Consider the following 21,404-nt stretch of genomic DNA (forward strand, 5'->3'; position numbering starts at 1 on the left):
TATAATAAATTATTGTATCATGATTTTAAATTCCTTATTGTGACTTACAATTTGAAATTTCAATTATTTTATATTCTCTCTGTAATGGTTGCTATTGCAAAAAAAAGTAATATATATTCATTATAACTTTTACTTAAAAAGCGCCATTTTCGGGGCGCCTGGGTGGCTCAGTTTGTTAAGCCACTGCCTTCGGCTCAGGTCAGGTTCCTGGAGTCCCGGAATCGAGTCCCGCATCAGGCTCCCTGCTCGGCAGGGAGTCCGCTTCTCCCTCTGACCCTCTTCCCTCTCGTGCTCTCTATCTCTCATTCTCTCTCTCTCTCAAATAAATAAATAAAATCTTTAAAAATAAAAAAAGCACCATTTTCTGTTCTGCACAAAGTATTGCTTGCAGCCACGCCAAACAGTCTTTCATTGAACGAGTTCCAGATTCCAACACAACATCCGTCTTTTGCAAGTGGTTTGCGCAGGTGCACAGGAAATTAGCATGCTTTGACATATGGAGATCAGTGAGTCTGTGACAGCTTTAATGTGTACATTTTCATACATTTCATTATTATGTTAAGATCATTATTGGAAATAGGGGTCTTCTTTTAACCACAGCAAGCAAAAGTCCTTTCACACTATTGATTTTGGATCGTTCAAATCCCCAAACGCTAGAACTACTCCGGCAGATAGGTTGAAAAACGAGGAATGAAGCAAAATCAACAAACAATGAAATTAAAACAAAAAACGGAGAAAGTTCCTACGTGTTTGCCTGTCTCCAAGCATTGCCCTTTGTCCGCACAGCTCTGGTCCAACAGGTGCTGTCTTAAGTGTCCAACTACGTACGATCAAGATCAAGTTCTGGTGAGCGAAGACGGCAGGAGAAAAATGCCCCCAGGGAGACGGGCCCCTGGTTTGGGAGGGCACCGCAAACCGCAGCTGTCCCAGGCACGGCGCTGGCGGGACGAGCGTCGCGGCCCCCGGACCCAGGACCTCAGCGCGCACCCCAGCCTCCCGACACCCGGACCCAGGCGCGTGCCCCGCCGCTGCTCGAGGCGGCCGGCCTCCCCGTTACCAGGCAACGGGCTGCCCCTGCGCGAAGCTACTGGGCGAAATGCGTGGGGGAAGGCAGTTGGGAGGAGACCTTGAGCAGCAGGAATGAGCCCGGGTGAGAGAGCCGGCCTGGGGAGGGGTCTCTTGAGGGAGAGCCCTGGAAAGCAGACGGCTAGGAGAGGGCGCCGTCCCCGCCCACCCCGGCACCCCGACCCTTTCACCGCCAAGGCGGGTCCCTTCTGGAGTGCCGACCTTCCCGACTAGCCGCACACCCCTGCTCTCCCCGGGGAGAAAAACACCGCCTCCATCCCCACGCCCTGCCTTTGCTTCCAGCCTCCGGGGCACCGGGTCCCGCCGCGCTGCGTGGTCCCAGCGCGCCCTCCCGTGGCCGCTTCCGGCGCCCGCGGCCCGAATCGCACGCTTCGCCTCCCTTCTCCCAACCAAGCTAAAAGCCCGCCGTACGGTTCTGTTACAGAGAAGCGCCAGGAGGAAGAGGACGAAGTGGACTGCGTTCTCCTTTCAGCGTCCAAGATCCTAAATTCCTCTGACGGGGTAAAGGAAAGTGGTGGGAGTGAAACAGGTAAAACCTCCACGGCAGTGGTGTTTCTCCCTCTTACTATAGACAAGGGGTCCCTTGCCTAAATCCACCGGCCCGACAGGTGCACTTCCGGTGCATAGGCACTCCGGGTAACTATTATTATGGTACTAAAAATAGCTAACACAGCACACTTACTTTGTGCCAGATGTTGTTCCAAATACTTAAGTGTATCAATTCATTTAATCTTCACCACAACCCTATGAAGTAGGTACTACCATCACCCACATTTTATGAGGAAACTGAGGCACAGAGTGATTAACTCCCCAAGGTCACATAGGTGGCAAATGAAAAAGCCAGTATTCAGCAGGGTGGCTCCAGAGTCCAGACCTTAACCACCATGCTATACGATACTGCTTCTCTGAATACCAGATAATATTTGGGGGCAGATGTTAAAAAGATACATACTTTTTCCAAAAGAAATTACTTTTTACAGTATTTGTGGACTATAGGATATTGTATAGGGAGGATATTTGAAATAAACAAAGTGCTCCAATTCCAAGCTCCACATAAATCATGAACAAGATGTGTCTAAATACCCAGTTAGGGATATCATCCTGAGAATACTGAAGTTGGACTCTCACTTCCTTGAGAGAAGCCCAAGGAGGTTACCCACCTCTTGGAAGAGCCTGGTGGTCAGTGTGACATTGCGGGGAAGGGACAGAGCACTCTGGGTAGAAGGCAGTATCTAGAGTGATGCACCAAGTTAGGCCCCCAGTTGCCCAAAACCCACACGTGACATATGGGGAATCCAGACACGGAGGCACTGAGAGAAGTGACCTGAGATCAGCACAGGATTTCTGCACCTCTCTAAATCCAGGACCTTCACTCGTGCCTTGTCAAGGGCCCTGCAAGAAGAGCTAGAGCAACCACGTCTCAGTAGACCAAAGACAACTGGATGCCCAGGGACCATCAGTATAAGCAGCATCTCCAAGGAGGCCAGCAGGACAATGCCCTGACTGGCCAATGCCCCACTCACCTGTGCCCCACCATCCCTGAGGATATGCAGGCATCCTTGTGCAACAGGAAACCTGAACAGAGAGTAAGAGTCTTCACAGAGAGTTTAGAGGTTGTGTCAGCTCAATATTGACCTCAAAGAAAGCATTTAAGGTGAGAAGAAATTGAGGTACTTTAATTTGGCAAATCATGTGTTCTCTAACATGAGTAAGATTTAGGGCTCTGGGGAAAGATGCCAGCATGACAGAAAATGAGGTTACATGGGAAAGAGCACATACACTTATTTAAGAGCCACAGTCTATCTTGCTAAAGCAGACGGGTTACAAGTGCAGGGCCTAGCAAGGGCAGGTTTTTAGTAGCATAGATTTGAGCTGGGGTACTGCCTTGGATGGCAAAATTAGGAGGTATGACTTTGTTCCCGCCTCCTTTTTCTGTTCTCCTATCTACACTTCATTGCCACCATGTGATCCATTCCCTGAGTACTAACAAACAGAATAGTAACCTCATTTGCATAAATAATGCTGAGTTACAAGAAACCCTATAGTATTTCTGAGGTCTCTTTAATTTAATTTTATTTTTTTTAATGTTTTATTTATTTATTCACGAGAGTCAGAGAGAGAAAGAGAGAGAGAGAGGCAGAGGCAGAGGCAGAGGGGGAAGCAGGCTCACCACAGAGCAGGGAGCCCGATGCGGGACTCGATCCCAGGACCCTGGGATCATGACCTGAGCCGAAGGCAGACGCTTAACCATCTGAGCCACCCAGGCGCCCTGGGGTCTCTTTAATTTTAAAAAAGTGGTTAGCCTATGTAACCCTTGATTGATTGGAAAGGAGATGTGAAGGATACTTTGAGACTTCGAGACATCCAGTGTGCTGTTTTTAGCACCCCTGTTCTATCCAAGTCTTCATTCATTCATCCATCCATTCATTCATCTAACAAATATTTTTGAGCAAGTACTGTCCTAGGTGCTGGGGATCCAACAGCGAACAAAATATGCAAAATACCTGCTCACATGAAGCTTACCTTCTACTGGAAGGAACAAAGGAGATTGTGTGTAATACATCCCATGGAGAAAAGTAAGGCACAGGGGGAGTGGGGGAGTATACGGAGTGTCAGAGGTGGATGGGGAGTGTGCAATTTGATTTTAAATAGGGTGGTAGAGGAGACCTTATGGGGCAGATCACATCTGAGCAGAGACCTGAAGGAGGTAAAGGAGTAATCAGTGCAGATTTCTAGGGAAAGAGCATTCAGGCAGAGAGAACAGCAACGGTGCCCTGAGGTAGGAGAATACCTGGCACGTTTGAGGAACAGTTGGTGTGACTGGACCAGAATGAGTAAGGGGAAGGGTAAGATCAGAAAGGAAATTGGGGAAGGGGGCACTGTAGTTCCATCTAAGGATCTGGGGGGTTATTCTGCACAAAATGGGAAACATTAAAGAGTTTCGAGCAGCCATCCCTCCCCTCCATTGCAACTGGAAATTTGAAATTTATTGACTTGTCATCATATTGATAATACCCTTGTCTCTGCAGTAGTGATTACAATAAATATTTCTTGAGCATTTAGTTTGTGCCATGCATTCTGCAAAGGGCTTTACCTACAAACTAGATAACTACTTGTGTTATCACTCATAGCGAGTGTATGGCAAAGCCAGGATTCAAGCACAGACAGCCTGACTCTAGCTTCCATGATAAAGCCCCATGCAGACAGTGTCACACCTCATTAGGCTTTGTAAAACAGTTCCTTCTAAGAATGAATTTGTATTGTCATAGCAAAACACTTGAACCTGAGAATGACAAAGCTTTGACTACAGAGTATCTTCTTTTTTTTAGGATTTTATTTATTTATTTGAGAGAGAGAGAGAGCACGAGAGGGGGAGGGTCAGAGGGAGAAGCAGACTCCCCACTGAGCAGGGAGCCTGATGTGTGACTCGATCCCCGGACTCCAAGATCGTGACCTGAGCAGAAGGCAGTCACTTAACCAACTGAGCCACCCAGGCGCCCTACAGAGTATCTTCTAACATCCTATATGGAATCATTACTATGTTACATTTTAAAAAATTCATTTGTTCTCCTTTGTCTGTTAGCTACAGGTATGCACTTAATACAGGCATATCTCAGAGATATTGTGGGTTTGGTTCCCGACCATTGCAATACAGAGAATGTCACAATAAAGTGAGTCAGATGAATTTTTTGGTTTCCCAGTGCATATTAAAATTTGTTTATATTACTGTAGTCTACTAAGCATGCAATAGCATTATGTCTACTTATAAAAAACGTACACACCCTAATTAAAAAATACTTTTTTGCTAAAAAATGTTAACCATCATCTAAGCTTTCAGCAAGTTATAGTCACTGATTACAGATCACCATAACAAATATAATAGCGAAAAATTTTGAAATCCTGTGAGAATTACCAAAATGTGACACAGAGACACAAAGTAAGCAGATGCTGTTGGGAAAATGGAACCAACAGACTTGCTCGGCACAAGGTTGCCACAGACCTTCAATTTGTAAAAAAAAATCACAATATTTGTGAAGCACAATAAAATGAGGTTTGCCTGTACGTTGACTAATGGCATAATCCTCTGCAGATTTCAGAATAAATTCCCCATATCTTTAATTACTTCAAAAGCCATCCCACTGATAACTATCTTGTTTTTCACTCCTCACATTTAAATATGAGACAGCTAGAGAATTTAATTGAACGTAATATGAATACTATTTCTTGCATTCCCAGTAGAGTATCAGCTTCTTCAGGACTGGGACCCTATCTTCCACTTCGTCTACATACCTCTCAATAGTGCATGTTTAGCAAAGAATAAATGATGACCTTTGATGGTGTTCCCCTTCCTGTGCCTATTTGGTAATTTCCCTTCCAATTCTAGAATCACATAATTCTATGTGGTTGATTAAGTATTGCTGAATTTTAAGATTAGCTTTCCTTTGGGAATAAGTAGTAGCCAATGTCTCCAAAACTCATAAAAAAACAAAAAGTTATTTTAATAGCCATTAAAAACCAATAAATCCAACTCTCTGCCTATTCTATATCTTCACTGAATCCTCTGAACATTGCAGGAGAAAGCCATTCACTTCTGAGTCATAACATGGATCTCAGTGCTCCTTGGAACACTTTATTTCCCCAGCAAATGCTTTTTCAAAACTTCTCCAAGGTAACTATTTCACTCTTACTGTTTCCTCAATCTCCAAAACCTTTCAACCACTACCTCTAAACTCATTAACATAATCTCACACTATATGAAAAAAAAAAGAAGCAATCAGACCCAAACTCCCTGACCCTCAAACTTAAAATTTGCTGACCTACCTGCTTGTGTACCCATATTATCTGCTGTCCCCCATTTCTTGTTTGTCAAGTTTTTATTTAAATTCCATTTAGTTACCATACAATGTGATATTCACTTCAGGCGTACAATATAGTGATTCAACACTTCCATACAACACCTGGTGCTGGTCACACAAGTGCATTCCTTAATCCCCATCACCTATTTCACCCATCCCCCACCCCCATCCCCTCTGGTCACCATCAGTTTGTTCTCTAGAGAATCTGTTTCTTGGTTTGCCTCTTTTTTTTCCTCTTTGTTCCTTTGTTTTGTTTCTTAAATTCCACATATGAGTGAAATCATATGGTATTTGTCTTTCTCTGACTTATTTCACTTAGCATAATACTCTCTAGCTCCAGCCATGTTATTGCAAATGGCAAGATTTCATTCTTTTTTATAGCTGAGTAGTATTCCATTGTATATGTGTACCACTTCTTCTTTATCCATTTATCAATAGATGAACCACCTGGGCTATTTCCATAATTCAGCTACTGTAGATAATGCTACTATAAACATCAGAGTGCATGTATTCCTTTGAATTTAGTATTTTTTTATTCTTTGGGTAAATACCTAGTAGTGCAATTCCTGGATTGTGGGGTAGTTCTATTTTTTTTAAAAGATTTATTTATTTATTTGAGAGAGTGAGAATGAGAGAGAGAGAGTACATGAGAGGGGGGAGGGTCAGAGGGAGAAGCAGGCTCCTTGCTGAGCAGGGAGCCCGATGCGGGACTCGATCCCGGGACTCCGGGATCATGACCTGAGCCGAAGGCAGTCGCTTAACCAACTGAGCCACCCAGGCGCCCGGTAGTTCTATTTTTAAACTTTTGAGGAACTTCCATACCGTTTTCCACAGTGGCTGCACCAGTTTGCATTCCCAATAACTGCAAGAAGATTCCCCTTTCTCCACATTCTCACCAACACCTGGTGTTTCTTGTGTTGTTGATTGTAGCCATTCTGACAGGTATGAGGTGACGTCTCATTGTAGTTTTGACTTGCATTTCCCTGATGATAAGTGATGTTGAGCATCTTTTCGTGTGTCTATTGGCCATCAGTATGTCTTCTTTGGAAAAATGTCTATTCGTGTTAACTGACCATTTTTAAATTAGATTACTTATTTTTGGGGTGTTGAGTTTTATAAGCTTTAAAAAATTTATATTTTGGATACTAGTCCTTTTCAGATATGTCATTTGCAAATATCTTCTCCCATTCTGTAGGTTGCCTTTCAATTTTGTTGATGGTTTCCTTTGCTGTACAGAAGCTTTTTATTTTGATGTAGTCCTAATAGTTTATTTTTGCTTTTGTTTCCCTGGGCTCAGGAGACATACCTAGAAAGAATTTGCTATGGCCAATGTCAAAAAAGTTACTGCCTGTGTTCTCTTCTAGGATTTTTATGGTTTCAGATCTCACATTTAGGCCTTTAATCCATTTTGAATTTTATTTTTTATAGTATAAGAAAGTGGCCCAGTTTCATTCATTTGCATGTAGCTGTCCAGTTTTCCCAACACCATTTGTTGAAGAGACTGTCCTTTTCCCATTGGACATTCTTTCTTGGTTTATTGAAGATTAATTGACCATATAATTGTGGGTTTATTTCTCAGTTTTCTATTCTGTTCCATTGATCTATGTGTCTATTTTTGTGCCAGTACCATACTGTCTTGATCACTACAGCTTTGTAATATAACTTGAAGTCTGGAATTGTGATGCCTCCAGCTTTGCTTTTCTTTTTCAGGATTGCTTTGGCTATTCAGGGTCCTTTGTGGTTCCATACAAATTTTAGGATTGCTTGTTCTAACTCTGTGAAAAATGCTGTTGGTATTTTGATAGGGATTGCATTAAATGTGGAGATTGCTTTGGGTAGTATAACTACCCAAACATATAACTATATTTGTTCTTCCAATCCATGAGCACGGAATGTCTTTCCATTCCTTTGTGTCACCTTCGGTCTCTTTCATCGGTGTTTATAGTTTTTAGAGTACAGGTCTTTCACCACTTTGGTTCAATTTATTCCTAGGTATCTCATTGTTTGGGGTACAATTGTAAATGGGATTGATTCCTGAATTTCTCTTTCTGCTGCTTCATTATTGATGTATAGAAATGCAACAGATTTCTGTGCATTGATTTTGTATTCTTCAGCTTTACTGAATTGGTTTATCAGTTCTAGCAGTTTTTTGGTGGATTTGTTCAGGTTTTCTATATAGAGTATCATGTCATCTGCAAATAGTGAAAGTTTCATTTCTTCCTTGCCCATCTGGATGCCTTTGATTTCTTTTTGTTGTCTGATTGCTGTAGCTAGGACTTCCAATACTATGTTGAATAAAAGTGGTTCGGGTGGACATCCTTGTCTTGCTCCTGACCATAGAGGAAAAGCTCTCAGTTTTTCCCCATTTAGGTTGATATTAGCTGTGGGTTTTTCATATATGGACTTTATTATGTTGAGGTATGTTCCCTCTAAACCTATTTTGTTGATGGTTTTTACCATGAATGTATGATGTACTTTGTCAGGTGCTCTCTCTCCATCTACTGAAATGATCATATGGTTCTTAACCTTTTTTTTATGAATGTGATGTACCATGTTGATTGATTTGAGAATATTGAACTGCCTTTGTAATCCAAGAAGAAATTCCACTGGATCGTGGTGAATGATTTGTTTAATGTATTGTTGGATTTGGTTTGCTAATATTTGAGAATTTTTGTGTGTATGTTCATCAGGGATATTGGCCTGTAGTTCTCTTTTCAGTGCTGTCTTTATCTGGTTTTGGTATCAGAGTAATGCTGGCCTCGTAGAATGAATTTGGAATTTTCCTTTTCTATTTTTTGGAATAGTTTGAGAAGAATAGGTGTTAAGGACTACTTTTGTCTTGCTGCTTTTAAGATTTTTTCTTTTTTTTTTTAAGATTTTATTTATTTATTTGACAGCGAGAGAGACAGTGAGAGAGGGAACACAAGCAGGGGGAGTTGGGAGAGGGAGAAGCAGACTTCCCGCCGAGCAGGGAGCCTGATGCGGGGCCCGATCCCAGGACCATGGGATCATGACCTGAGCTGAAGGCAGATGCCTAACGACTGGTTTTCTTTATCACTATATGTTGCAAATTTAATTACAATATGTCTTTGTGTTGGCCTGCTTTTGTTGATTTTGATGGGAGTTCTCTGTGCCTCCTGGATCTGGATGTTGTCCTTCCCCAGATTAGGCAAATTTTCAGCTATTATTTCAAATAAATTTTCTGTCCCCTTTTCTCTCTCTTCTTCTTCTGGGACTCTGATAATATGAATATTATTATCTTTGATGGAGTCACTGAGTTCCTTAAATCTAGTCTCATTTTGCACAATTTTTTTCTCCTTTGTTCAACTTGATTACTTTTCATTACTCTGTTCTGGGTCATTAATTCATTCCTCTGCTTCTTCCAGCCTGCTGTTCATTGCATCAAGGGTGTTTCTATTTTCATTTGTTGCACGCTTCATTTCTGATCATCAGTGAGACTCTTTTATCTCTGTGGTAAGGGTCTCACTGATGTCTTCTATTCTGCTCTCAAGCCCAGTGAGTATCCTTATGATCATTGCTTTAAATTCTCCATCAGGCATGTTACTTGTATCTGTTTTGCTTAGACCACTGGCTTTGGTCTTTATCTTGTTCTTTCATTTGGGATAAATTCCTCTGTCTTCACATTTTACCTAAGTATCTGCCTTCTTTCTGTATTAGAAAAACCAGTTATGTCTTCTGCTCCTGAAAGTAATAGCCTCATGAAGAAGAGGTCATGTAGTGCCTAAGGCCTGGCACTTCAGGGAGTGTCTCTGGTGTGTGCTGCGTGCACTCTGCTGTTGTGTTCTGGCTGCTCTATCCTTCAGGCCAGTCATCTGCAGAGTCTTTCCTTGCATGCTGTGGGCGGTGTTTGGTCCCTGGCCTGAATATGGTGAGTTTGAGCTAGATGTGTTCTGGACTGCTTGTGAAATGAGACCTGTCACCACCTCCACTGGAACTGAGGCCCTACAAAACTTTCTGGTCAGGAGACATGGTGTGGGCAGGGGCTTGCGCTGTTCTTCTGGGGGAGGGACCTGCCATGCTGGGACTGAGGCAAGCGTGTTTGAGAAGGGCAGTTCCACTGCAGCACAGGGCGGTAGGGCTTGGTGTAAGAAAGTTAGGCAGCCAATTCTGCGTGGAGCACTGGGTGTTATGCACAAACAATGAATCATGGAACACTACATCAAAAACTAATGATGTAATGTATGGTGATTAACATAACAATAAAAAATTTTAAAAAAGAAAGAAAGAAAGAAAGTTAGGCAGCCAGTGTCTGTGCTGCACTGCTTCCCACAGGTGGCTCTGTGTTTATGCTGAGGGGCAGAGGAGGGAATGGCACTGGCCAGCTCCTTTGTTCCTTCAGAGTTGTCTCTGTGAATGCTGCCTCTCAGGGACATGCTCTGAGAAGAGCAGATAATCTCCTCACTGTGTGCCCCAGGTGCTCTTCAGATGGCTGTTTCCACACTGTCTGCCCCCTTGTTGTTTGCCCGCCTTCTCTCTAGGAGCAGCACAGTGTTGTCTGGGCTCTAACCCAGCCAAGGCTGCTGATGTTTAAAACTCCAGGATTTAAGCCCCACTGACTGCAAAAACTCAATGAATTCAGCCCCGCTCATTTTCTAAGCCAATGGCTTTGGAGAAATGTTCTCCTTGTGCATTCCCCTGTGTGCTCCTCTCTCTCTCCCTCCCTTCTCTGCAACCATGACTCCTTCCCCTGCATAGCAGCTATGATCTGTCTCTCCCCTAAACCATATTTCCACACTTCCTATTTTCTTTGATATGGCCTGTTTTCTTGCTCTAGTTGTGGAGTCTTTTCTGTCAGTCTTCAGGTTGATTCCTGGGGCATTAGGATAATTCGATAGTTATCTAGTTGTATTCATGGGACAAAGTGAGCCCAGGTACCTCCTACTCCACCACCATCTTCCTGCTCCTGTTCCTGCCGTCCCCAGTTTCAATGGAAGAACTGTCCCTGCTCAATCAAAGCTCATTTCCTCTTTATCGTAGCTTTCCTGGAATTCTCAGATACTCGGCTTCTGCAATTAACCTCCTGCATCCTCCAGAATTACTCTTCTCCTTTCCTACTACATGATTCCAGCGGGAAGCAGGCGTGTTAGAATCTCTCATGGTTAAAAAATTCTTCCTGACCTTCACGTCTCTTCTAACATGCACCCTATTCCACTAGGCACCCTATTTCTTTCCACAGTAAAACTCAAAAGAGTTGCCTATAGTCAATGCCCACAAATCTTCATTTTCCATTCTCTCTAGCCACTTCATTTGGGTTTTTGTGCCTGTCACCGCACAGAAACTGCCCTTGTCTAGGCCAGCAGTGACATCTGTATTTTCCAATATAGTGTTCATATCCATTCCCCTGAACCAGAGACGGGAATATCCCACTGCCTTTTGATGTCCAGTTTGACAACTAACAGGATTGCTAAACTTTAACATATCTAAAAGTTTTCCCTGAAACATCTTCCTACTCCATTCTTTTCCATTTTATTAAAGAACATCAGATTTCATCATCCATCTGCTCTCTCCAAAAACAAAACAAAACAAAACAAAACAAAAAAAAACAGGAGTCATCCTTCCTTCATCTCTTCTGGCCGCATTTAACCACCTAACAATGCTTTGTCTTCAAAACCTATTCTAAATCCACCTATATTTCTCCATCTTCCCCTCTGCCATTCTAGTCCAAGATACCTTTGTCTCTCACTTGGATTACCATAGTGGCCCTGCCATTGCCACTTTACAATCCGTTATCATGCAGTAGAGTGACCATAAATGTTTCTTTTCAGATCAAATCATTCTCATGTTTGAAACCCTCTAAAGCTTCCCATTTCACTTAAAATAAAAGCCAAACCACTCAAGTTGGCCCACAAGGTCCTACATAATCTAGCCCTGTCTCCCCTTCTGACCTCTAATCATAATGGGCTTCCATCTGCTCATTAAGCCACAGCCATATTGATTTTCCTTCTGTTCTGCAAACACAGATAAGCATGTTATGCTTCAGGACTCTGTCATGTCCTCTGCTCCAAATCTCTTCCTACAGATGTTCACATGGCTGGCCTCTTCTTGTCATATGGTAATCTTGGCTGAAGCCAGTGGAACTGCCTTTCTCAAACATGCTTTCCTCAGTTCCAGCACGGCAGGTCCCTCCCCCAGAAGACCAGCGCAAACCCCTGCCCACACCATGTTTCCTGGCCAGAGAGTTTTGCAGGGCTCAGTTCCAGTGGAGGTCAAATGCGCAGTCCAGAGCACACCTAGCTAAAACTCACCACATTCAGGCCACGGACCAGGCCAGATAGGCCTCTGCCAACCACTCTCTCCAGTGCTGTCCCCATCCTCCCTCTCACATTAGCCTAACCTCTTTGTGTTATTTATCACTATTTGAAAGTATCTTGTTTATTTCTTTGTTTCCTTCTTATTTTCTGTTCATTCTCCAGAATGTAGGTACCGCAAGAGGTACCACAGGATCCTTGGTTGTCTTATTTATTGCTGTGTCTCTAGTACCTATAATTTGGCATACCACATACCAGACACTCAATGTTTGAATGAGTGATGTTGTTGAAGGAATGAATCACTAAATGTGAAACAAACAAAAAAAACCTAAATCATTAACTTTTAAAAATTATTCTAGGCTTTCAGATAGAGATTTTAGAGCCAAGGAAGACCCCAGACCTCCCTCCTCCAGTACCAAATGAAATGAACAAAAGAAAAAAAAATTAGAAAACCAGAAAAAATTTCACCAGCAGCACCTGAAGGACATAAAATTGGAAAATAGAGGCCAAAAATAAAGACAGAAGATTCTGGCAAGACAAACTACTGACGGGCTTCTGACTTTCAGAAGCAATAAAACAAGTCAAAATCCTGAAAATACTCATTAATGACCCTCCTACTGTTAATACAAAATGTGAATTCAAAAAGAGGAAATACCTGTGTCTCCCTTTCTGCTGATTGGGCTTTAGGTGGGTAGAGAGGAGCAGCTAGGAGAATAGATAAGTAAACCTGGACACTGATCAACAGGGGCTTACTTTGCTCTGAGGAAAGAAGTTCTCAGTAGGGTTGCCATTGGCTCATGGGGTGCCTTTGCATGGATTAGAGAAAGGTATATCTGACTCTAGGTATATGCAAACCCACATAGGGTACCAGTGAGCTGAGCGTAGTGGAGCATGGGACACATCTCAGCCCACATGTGTCTTTTGGCCAGGAGCCCTTGTGTAGTGAACAACCTTTACAATCTTATGTGGCAGTCCTAGTTCCAGGGACTCCATACTGAATTAAGAGAATGATCCCAATCAAGAGACTATCTCCCTAGGGTCATAAGATATATCTCCTCTAGATTTCTAACCAGTCTCAGGGAACAACAACAAAATGGCAGAGATCACATCCTCCAATGGAGGCTTCACACGGCTCCAAATGATGTCTTTTCCCCCAGACCCCCTCACCTAATTTTTAGGCTATAGAAAATGGATAGTAAAACACCCTGGCCCTGAAACCATATTTCAGAGGGACAAGACCAATGGACTCCAAGAAGAATGTCAAGAGAAAACATCTACAGTATGTCAAAGAAAACAAATTCTGAGCAGAGTTGCTCGGGTTGCACTGAGCCATATGAAAAGCATCATGGTAACTGCAATCATACTATGGTCAAAAAAGAAGGAAGAGATGGAGGGAGGGAAATATATGTAGAAGCAGTATGTAAACCTCATGTTCTTTCTTTAAAATCTTGTATTTGCTATATCCCTTTACCAAGTCTTTAAATTTCTTTTGACCCATACTTTGTACTCAGTTTTAGCAAAAGAAACACTGTACTTAACTTCAACTTGCAAGTCCTCCTAATGAGACAAAAGAAACCTGTGTGGGAAAGGGAAGCTGGTGCTGTAGATGCAGAAAGGAGATGGAATTCTGAACAGTAAATCCATTAAAAATAAAGTTGACAGCTGAAAATATTTATAATAGTAATGTCCTATCTTTGTGTTTAAAATGTAAAACATCACAGTGTAAAAATAATGTAATAAGCAAATATCATGAAAAGTGGGAAGTAAATGTGAGAGCAAGTATAATGCTAATTTTCTCATCATTTACTCCCCTTCCTGGCAAGGACTAACTCAACACTGAATACAATGGAAGTACACATTATTAAAAAACATAAAAATTCCAATCTCTTAGTCCTCATGATATATTTCCATTAGCTTAAAGGGATCTTATAGGAAATAATCTTTCACGTAGTGAAAAAATCTGAACAATAGTGATAATTTCAACTAATTGCAGTTTTCTTTATTCTATTAAAAGAAACACAAATTTAATACTACTTATCAAAAGTAACATGTATAATATGATCCCACTGTTTTAAAATAATTTCTTTTTTTCTGCATATATGCATAGAGAGCTGACTGAAAGGAGAGTACCTAAAATTCATAATGGTTAATTCTGGGTGGTGGGGGTCTAGGTAATATATTATTGGTTTCGATTTGCAATTTGAGTTCATTTACAAGTTGTCTTAGAGTCTGAAAAACTTTGGGATACCTTGTTGCTTTCGTCCAGATCTCACTTTTTTTTTAAATCTCTCTGAGATGAACAATGCAGACTATTGTTTTATTCCTAGTAAGATGCAAAGCTGAGCAATACCCAAACAGACTCACTGTCCCTCCCTGCCCTCCAATGAAGGTGGGATTCTTCAGTTGACCAAATTAGCTCCCAGCTCTGAACCAAAGTTGCTCTCTCAGTGTTGAAGGGCCAGATGGCAAATGGGGGTTGGGGGGGTGCCTATAATTTGCAACCATCTCCTATAACATCTGGTAGACTGTCATTCCAAATGAGAGATGTGCTGACCTCTTTTAAAAACTTCTCTTAGGGCAGAAATTGTCAGCCTAGGGGAACATTCCGTCATAACTCTCATTTCATTTGAGACACTGAGTGTTTTTTAAATTATTTAATAAAAATTTACAAAGCAAGCAAAAAGCCTATTTGGACAAAGAGGGATATATGTCAGGAAATTTGCAAACAGTTTATAGTCTCTCCCCTGTTACATATCTTTAATCTGTTTTCTAGGAAGGAACACATGGATTTTTATAGTATTTTGCTTAAGAGCATTACAAAAATTATGCTCTGTAAGTCCAATTTGTTTTCCATGATGAGGAAAAACAGCACATGGCCATTTCATAGACACTGAGACCTACACAGTACTTTGTCAAAGGTCTCCCACAACAGGATTATTAGTTGTTTGTTTTTTTAAATGCAGTTTATATTGCAGAAACAAAGATAATTGAGTTTTTGAGAGTTCCAAGTTTGGCATTACAAGTTAATGGTTTATTATAAAAGTAAAACCACTATCACAATCTCAAGTGAAAATTATTTAAGCCAAGTGAAAATTATTTCTTGGGCGCCTGGGTGGCTCAGTTGGTTAAGCGACTGCCTTCGGCTCAGGTCATGAACCCAGAGTCCTGAGATCGCGTCCTACATCAGGCTCTCGGCTCAGCGGGGAGCCTGCTTCTCCCTCTGACTCTCTCCCCTCTCATGCTTTTTCACTCTCTCATTCTCTCTCTGTCTCTCAAATAAATAAAATCTTTTTTTTTAAAAAAAAGGAAAATTATTTCTTGATCCTATTATGTGACTAGTATTGGGTTCTTCCTAATGTGAACATCAAAATTCTCATTATCTCTGTCTCACTATCCAAGAAAGTTAGGAGACTACTTTCTATTACAGTTGTTTAAAAATAAAACTTAAGAATTAGATCATATGGTTTTTCAATTTTGCTTTTTAGAATATGGCTGCATATCAGAATCAGAAAATGAAATCCAACCACAATCAGCACTGAAAGTAAGTTCATTTTAATTCCTTTTTTTTTCCTCCAAATACCTGTGTAAAGGCTGATCTCTTTCAGAATAAATACTTCCAAAATTCACGTGGATTTTCCACAAAATCTTCATGAAAATACACTGGAGAATTAGCAAGAATGACTAAGAATGTGAGTCCTTTGACCCTCATGTGATCATTTCTGGTAACAGGCAACTTTGGGGGAGATATATAAAAAGAAATAATAGCAATTTCAAAATGGTTCAATTTCATACCATGTTTAATTTTATTATAGGCCCTTCAGCATCAACTGGAATCATTTCAGGCTCTCCGAATACAGACTTTGCAGAATGTTAGCATGGTATGTTTCTTTTAATCTCTATATGGGAAATATCCAAACTTAAGATATCACCCCACATTTCTAAGCTAATGAGCACCAGCCAACTGATTAGTTCATGTAGAATGTAATAAAATAAAAATATTCCAGGCTCAAAATTTGTTTGGGGGAAACTACATTCTATTATCGTTGAATTTGGATATGAGCCAAAAAGAAATAGTACTCACTGATTTTTTTTTAAATGTATGTTTAAAGTGCTATCTATATATAGTTTACAAATGGGAACTCTCATTATAAGTGAGATGAAATCTAACTCAAATCCACCTAGGGAAAAAGTGTATCTTATTAGTGCAGGTAACTGAAAACCCTAGGGACAGTTCACCTGGCGATGGCTTAATCCGTATGATCAGGACTTCGGTCATCGGGAACCCATCTCACTCCTTATTTTGGTTTTGCTTTCCACTATACTGGATCCTCAGACTCCATGTGGTAGCAAAAGGGCTGCTAGAAGCGCTAGGCTTTTATCCTTCCAGATTCCAGTCAGCGAAGAGACCATGCTCTTTTCTTCTTAAGAGTTATACTGAAGTTCTTGGACTGATTCTGACTGCCTGAGATTGGTTCATATGCAATCCTTGAACAAATCACTGTTGAAAGGAAGGCAGTGTTCTGACTGGTTAGCTCTCAGTCACGTGCAGCTGGAAGTGGGATCACCAAAGGCACATGGACTTTATCCAGAACAAATAAGGGATACTATTAACAGAAGGATAGGGTATGGATATTGGTGGTACATAACACAACACATACTCACTAAAGCCCAATATAAACTTCATCCTAATATTCTTATACTAAAAGCAGGTGCAGAGAAGTGGCAAGAGAAGACAAACTCCTCCTGAGGGTGATCGAATAGATTCAGTTCTGATGACAGAGATCAAAATCCCTGCTTTATTCAACAATATAAAAATCAAACATCCAAAATTACTTGAATATAGTTCATAAAATTTTATTGCTTTACTAAAGTAAGTTTTCCTGATTTTACAGTCATATAATAAAGACATAATTTTCTTTAAAAAGTCCTTTAATGATAGAGATTATTATAAATTAAATACATGTATTTTATATTCTACATGATGGAAAAGAATTTTTATGTCCAGGAAATGTAAAGGTATCTTTGAATTATAGTATCTATTATTCCTATACATTCATAAGTTTACAAACCTGAAAGCAAATTCTAACATTATCAATTTATCTTTTAAAGGTACAGTCTGAAATCAGTGAAATCTTGAACAAAAGTATTATTGAAGTAGAAAACCCACAATATAGCTCAGAAAAAAATCTAGTATTTGGCACACGCATTGAAAAAGCTCTGGTATGTTATTCTGTACAAAACCATTTCTGTATTTAGTCACTTCAAAAATGGTACTAAAACCAGTTTATCTTCACCTTTACATTCTCAACCTTCTTCAGGGGTCAAATGGACTGTCAGAGGAATACCTAAAAGATTCCCAAGTAAATTGAAATATAAGGCAGTTTTTTTTTAGCCTGTCTATCCACTTAGGAATTTTTCTTTTAGGATTGACCAAGACCTGAGGTGAATTTTCTAGAAATAGGCTGGAACCAGAGTCACTCTGTCTACACTGATTAGAACTCTCATTTCTAGAATAGTCACAGCCCTAGAATCATCTGAAATAGGAATGCAAGCTAAGGTTGACAAACAGCCCGGAAGTGGAAATATTCATTTCCCTTAAACTTCCTATTGCATTTGACCTATTGCTTCTATCTTCCGCATCTATCCACAATGGTCTCCTAAGGGATTCTAAATTTCTATTTCTGATATTGAACAGTTGTCCCATGTATGTCACCCTCTGGGGAAATAAGTATAATTTCTAAGCAAATTGTGAAGACCAGAGTTACAGATCTCAAAATAACTGTTGTTAGATTTTTCTGGAGAAAATGAGTCACATTTATTAGGCCTCTTTGCCTGTAGAAATGGATAAAATATTCATTTGGGTTGTAAAAATAAATCCTCCACAAAATACTTTCTTGATTTGCTTGTCATGTGGCAAATGATAGTACATTTATAGTGTGCTTTTTTATTGTCACTAGCCTATAGAGAATCAAAAAGAAATCCTTTCTATGGAGAAAATTCATCATTTTGAGGAGTCCAACACTATTCATTCAACAGAAGAAAAATTCAGCAGTGATATTGTTAACAGTCTCTGTCAAGGTATAGATATTCCATCCCAGATAGATTTCAAGGACCTATTAACTCAGAGAACTTCAACAGATAATTCAGCTTCAAACATAATTATGAACCCTTCAGAAAATTCTGACATGTTGAAGAATTATAATAACCTTTATAGTTTTCTACCTCATGCACCTCAAAATATGATGCCTCAAGCTGATAGAGTAATTCTGGATAAATCCAAAATTACCGAGCCTTTCCTCAAGCATGGATTTTGTGAAAATTTAGACGATATCTGCCATTCTATCAAACAAATGAAGGAAGAACTACAAAAGTCACATGATAGAGAACTGGCACTTACAAATGAACTTCAAACTTTAAAAACTGATACAAATGTTCCAAGAAATGGTAAATATGACCTGTCCCCCAGTCACAAGGAAAAAATTAACTTTATTAAGGAAGAAAATATAGAAAGTAACTTAAATGAAGATATAAAATCAAAGAGAATTTCAGAATTAGAAGCATTAGTAAACAAATTACTACCATTCAGGGAAACAGTGTCAAAATTCCACGTGAATTTTTGCAGGAAATGTAAAAGGTTATCCAAGAGTGAAATGCACAGGGGAAAGAGAAATGAGAAAAACAGTAAGGAAATTCCTATCACTGGCAAGACTACTACAGATTTAAAATTCCATTCCAGAGTTCCAAGACATACATTGTCATTCTTTGACCCAACAAAATATGAAATGAAAGACAAAGAAACACAACCACTAATATCAAAACAAGGACCAATAATGTTTGAAAATGAGAAAACATCCAAAGTCAATTCTGTTACTGAGCAGTGTGTTGCAAAAATTCAGTACTTACAGAATTACCTAAAAGAATCTATGCAGATACAGAAAAAAGTAACAGAACTGGAGAATAAAAATCTAACCCTTAAGACCAAAATAAAACCTCTTGTGTTTACTACACAGTCTCTGATACAGAAAATTGAAACATATGAAAAGCAACTTAAGAATTTGGTTGAAGAAAAGAATGCTATTCAGTCCAAGTTGATTAAAACAGAAGAAGATGGTAAAGAATGTCTTAAAGAATTGAAAAAAATAATTAGTAAATATAATGTTCTTGTAGGACAAAATAAAACTCTAGAGGAAAAAAATAGTCAACTTTCTTTGGAGAAGCAACAAATGATAGAAACATTAGATCAACTAAAAAGTAAGGAACACAAAACTCAAAATGATATGGCCATAGTCAATAATGAAAATAATCGAATGAGTATAGAAATGGAATCAATGAAAACAAATATTCTATTGATACAAGATGAAAAGGAAATGCTAGAGAAAAAAACATACCAGCTTCTAAAGGAAAGAAGCTCACTTGAAAATGAACTGAAGGAAAACCAACTAGAGATAATGCAGCTAAAAGAGAAAGAAAGGTTGGCAAAAACTGAACAAGAGACACTTCTTCAAATAATAGAAACAGTTAAAAGTGAAAAACTTAACCTTGAAACAACATTACAAGAATCCATTGCTGCTAGACAAATGATGGAAAGAGAAATTGAGAATATCCAAACATACCAATCCACTGCAGAGGAGAGTTTCCTGAAAGAAATTAAAAATGCAAAATCAGAAGCAAGTATTTATAAGAATAGTTTGTCAGAAATGGGCAGTGAATGTGAAATGTTATCAAAAATGGTAATGGAAATTAAAACAGACAATCAGATTCTAAAAGAAGAACTAAAAAAACATAGTAAAGAAAATATAAAATTTGAAAACAGCATCAGTAGACTTGCAGAAGATAAAATACTTTTAGAAAACTATGTAAGAAGTATAGAAAATGAAAGGGATACCTTAGAATTTGAGATGCGGAATCTTCAAAGAGATTATTTAAATCTAAGTGAAAAAATCTGTAGTCCACAGAGTGACCTATCAAAAAAGGGTTATATTTCAAGAAGAGAGAAATTCCATTTTGACAACTGTGATACTTATGAAGACACCTCTGGTCCTAGGAGTAGGCCTTTGGCTCCTGATTTGAAAGGTATGTAATATTGCGGTGGATTAGTAGAGATGTGTTTAAGATTTTTTTCACCTATTGGGCACTAGCCAGAGTACAGTAATAAGAAGGAAACTTTTAAGATGAATATAATTTATTCTTGTAAGATTTGTATCCAATGTATCATCTATTGGAATTATTTAGGACCTTTGCTCTTTTGGGGCGCCTGAGTGGTTCAGTTGGTTAAGTGTCTGTTTCTTGATCTCAGCTCAGGTCTTGACGTCAAGGTCATGAGTTCAAGCCCTACATTGGGCTCCACACTGGGCATGGAGCCTACTTTAAAAAAAAAAAAAAAAGAAATTCTACTCTTTTGATAAAACTCATGTTGTTATTTTATTTATTTATATTACTTCTATACATTGTATATGCACACAGAAACATTGGCAGGGAGCAGGGTTTTTGTTTTTGTTTTCTGAAGTATACTTGGCACTCCCACATTAAAAAATTCTTTTTTTTCCAGGAATTCCAAGTCAACTGTATCAATTGCTTCCATCCAAGATATGTAAATAAATTTTTAAAATCAATGTTTCAAAATCCTTTGTCCAGTACTTTTTTCTCCACAAAATTATTTTTTTAATTAATAATTAGAGAGAGAGAGAGTGCTTGGGGGGATGGGGGTGGTGCAAAGAGGGATAGAGGGAGAGATAGAATCTCAAGCAGACTCCCCACCAAGAGCGGAGCCCAATGTGGGACCTGAGCTGAAATCAAGAGTCGGATGCTTAACTGACTGAGCCACCCAGGTGCCCCCTCCACAAAATTATTTTAAATTCACTTTTACATAGGATTATAATTACCTTGAAATTAGAGTAATTTTTTAATTAGAAACTGCAATTAGGTATTTGTTTTATATTGTCAAGAACTGTGAACAGCCTTGAGATTTCACTGAACTTATAAGCTAGTGTTGGTCTGACAGTTTCATGGATTCTAGTGGAAGACATGAGAGTCCTGGGTCAGGGATAAAGAACAGTTTGTTACTCACAGCAATAGCAGTAGCCAGAACACCAGCACTTTTGCATTGATTCTCCAAGCCCCAATTCCTATACGCAGCATGAAAATGGTCACACAGCATGTTGCATTACCAGAGAGAACTCTGAACTTAGGGCCC

The 21,404-nt window shown here is 39.7% G+C and overlaps 2 protein-coding genes across 12 annotated transcripts in view; one reads left to right on the plus strand and one right to left on the minus strand.

Annotated features, from left to right (window-relative positions):
- Positions 1-1,048: 1,048 nt before the first annotated feature.
- Positions 1,049-20,954, plus strand: CCDC110 (coiled-coil domain containing 110). Of its 10 annotated transcripts, none has more exons than XM_027597382.2 (9): positions 1,114-1,150; positions 1,511-1,615; positions 2,451-2,740; positions 15,697-15,752; positions 15,817-15,900; positions 16,024-16,089; positions 17,321-17,431; positions 18,169-20,284; positions 20,760-20,954. In XM_027597382.2, exons 5-9 carry the CDS (start codon positions 15,889-15,891, stop codon positions 20,807-20,809), a joined length of 2,355 nt encoding a protein of 784 aa, XP_027453183.2. In that variant the 5' UTR covers positions 1,114-1,150; positions 1,511-1,615; positions 2,451-2,740; positions 15,697-15,752; positions 15,817-15,888; the 3' UTR covers positions 20,810-20,954. The 10 variants fall into 10 exon arrangements, with proteins under 10 accessions (XP_027453180.2, XP_027453182.2, XP_027453183.2 ...); XM_027597387.2 differs by lacking the exon at positions 15,817-15,900 and adding an exon at positions 16,918-17,081 and having other exon boundaries at positions 20,760-20,953; XM_027597386.2 differs by lacking the exon at positions 15,817-15,900 and adding an exon at positions 16,918-17,081 and having other exon boundaries at positions 17,321-20,284; positions 20,760-20,953.
- The window catches only part of C2H4orf47 (chromosome 2 C4orf47 homolog), a 31,383-nt gene continuing 30,269 nt past the window's right edge, over positions 20,291-21,404 (minus strand). Inside the window, exon 10 of one of the 2 annotated variants that reach the window (XR_004819807.1) lies at positions 20,291-20,572. The gene's annotated coding sequence lies outside the window, so the exon portion shown is untranslated. Of the gene's footprint in view, positions 20,576-21,404 lie in introns of both variants that reach the window. The other variant, XR_004819806.1, reaches the window with a different exon arrangement.

Source organism: Zalophus californianus, chromosome 2 (assembly GCF_009762305.2).
Source record: "Zalophus californianus isolate mZalCal1 chromosome 2, mZalCal1.pri.v2, whole genome shotgun sequence".
NCBI classification, from domain to species: Eukaryota; Metazoa; Chordata; class Mammalia; order Carnivora; family Otariidae; genus Zalophus; species Zalophus californianus.

What these genes read in the sequence shown, in the direction of transcription:
- CCDC110 (XM_027597379.2), top strand. An exon ending in AAGTGGTGGGAGTGAAACAG is followed by an intron (nt 1,616 to 15,696) that starts GTAAAACCTCCA and finishes TTTGCTTTTTAG; the next exon opens with AATATGGCTGCATATCAGAA. An exon ending in TTTGGCTCCTGATTTGAAAG is followed by an intron (nt 20,285 to 20,759) that starts GTATGTAATATT and finishes TTTTTTTTCCAG; the next exon opens with GAATTCCAAGTCAACTGTAT.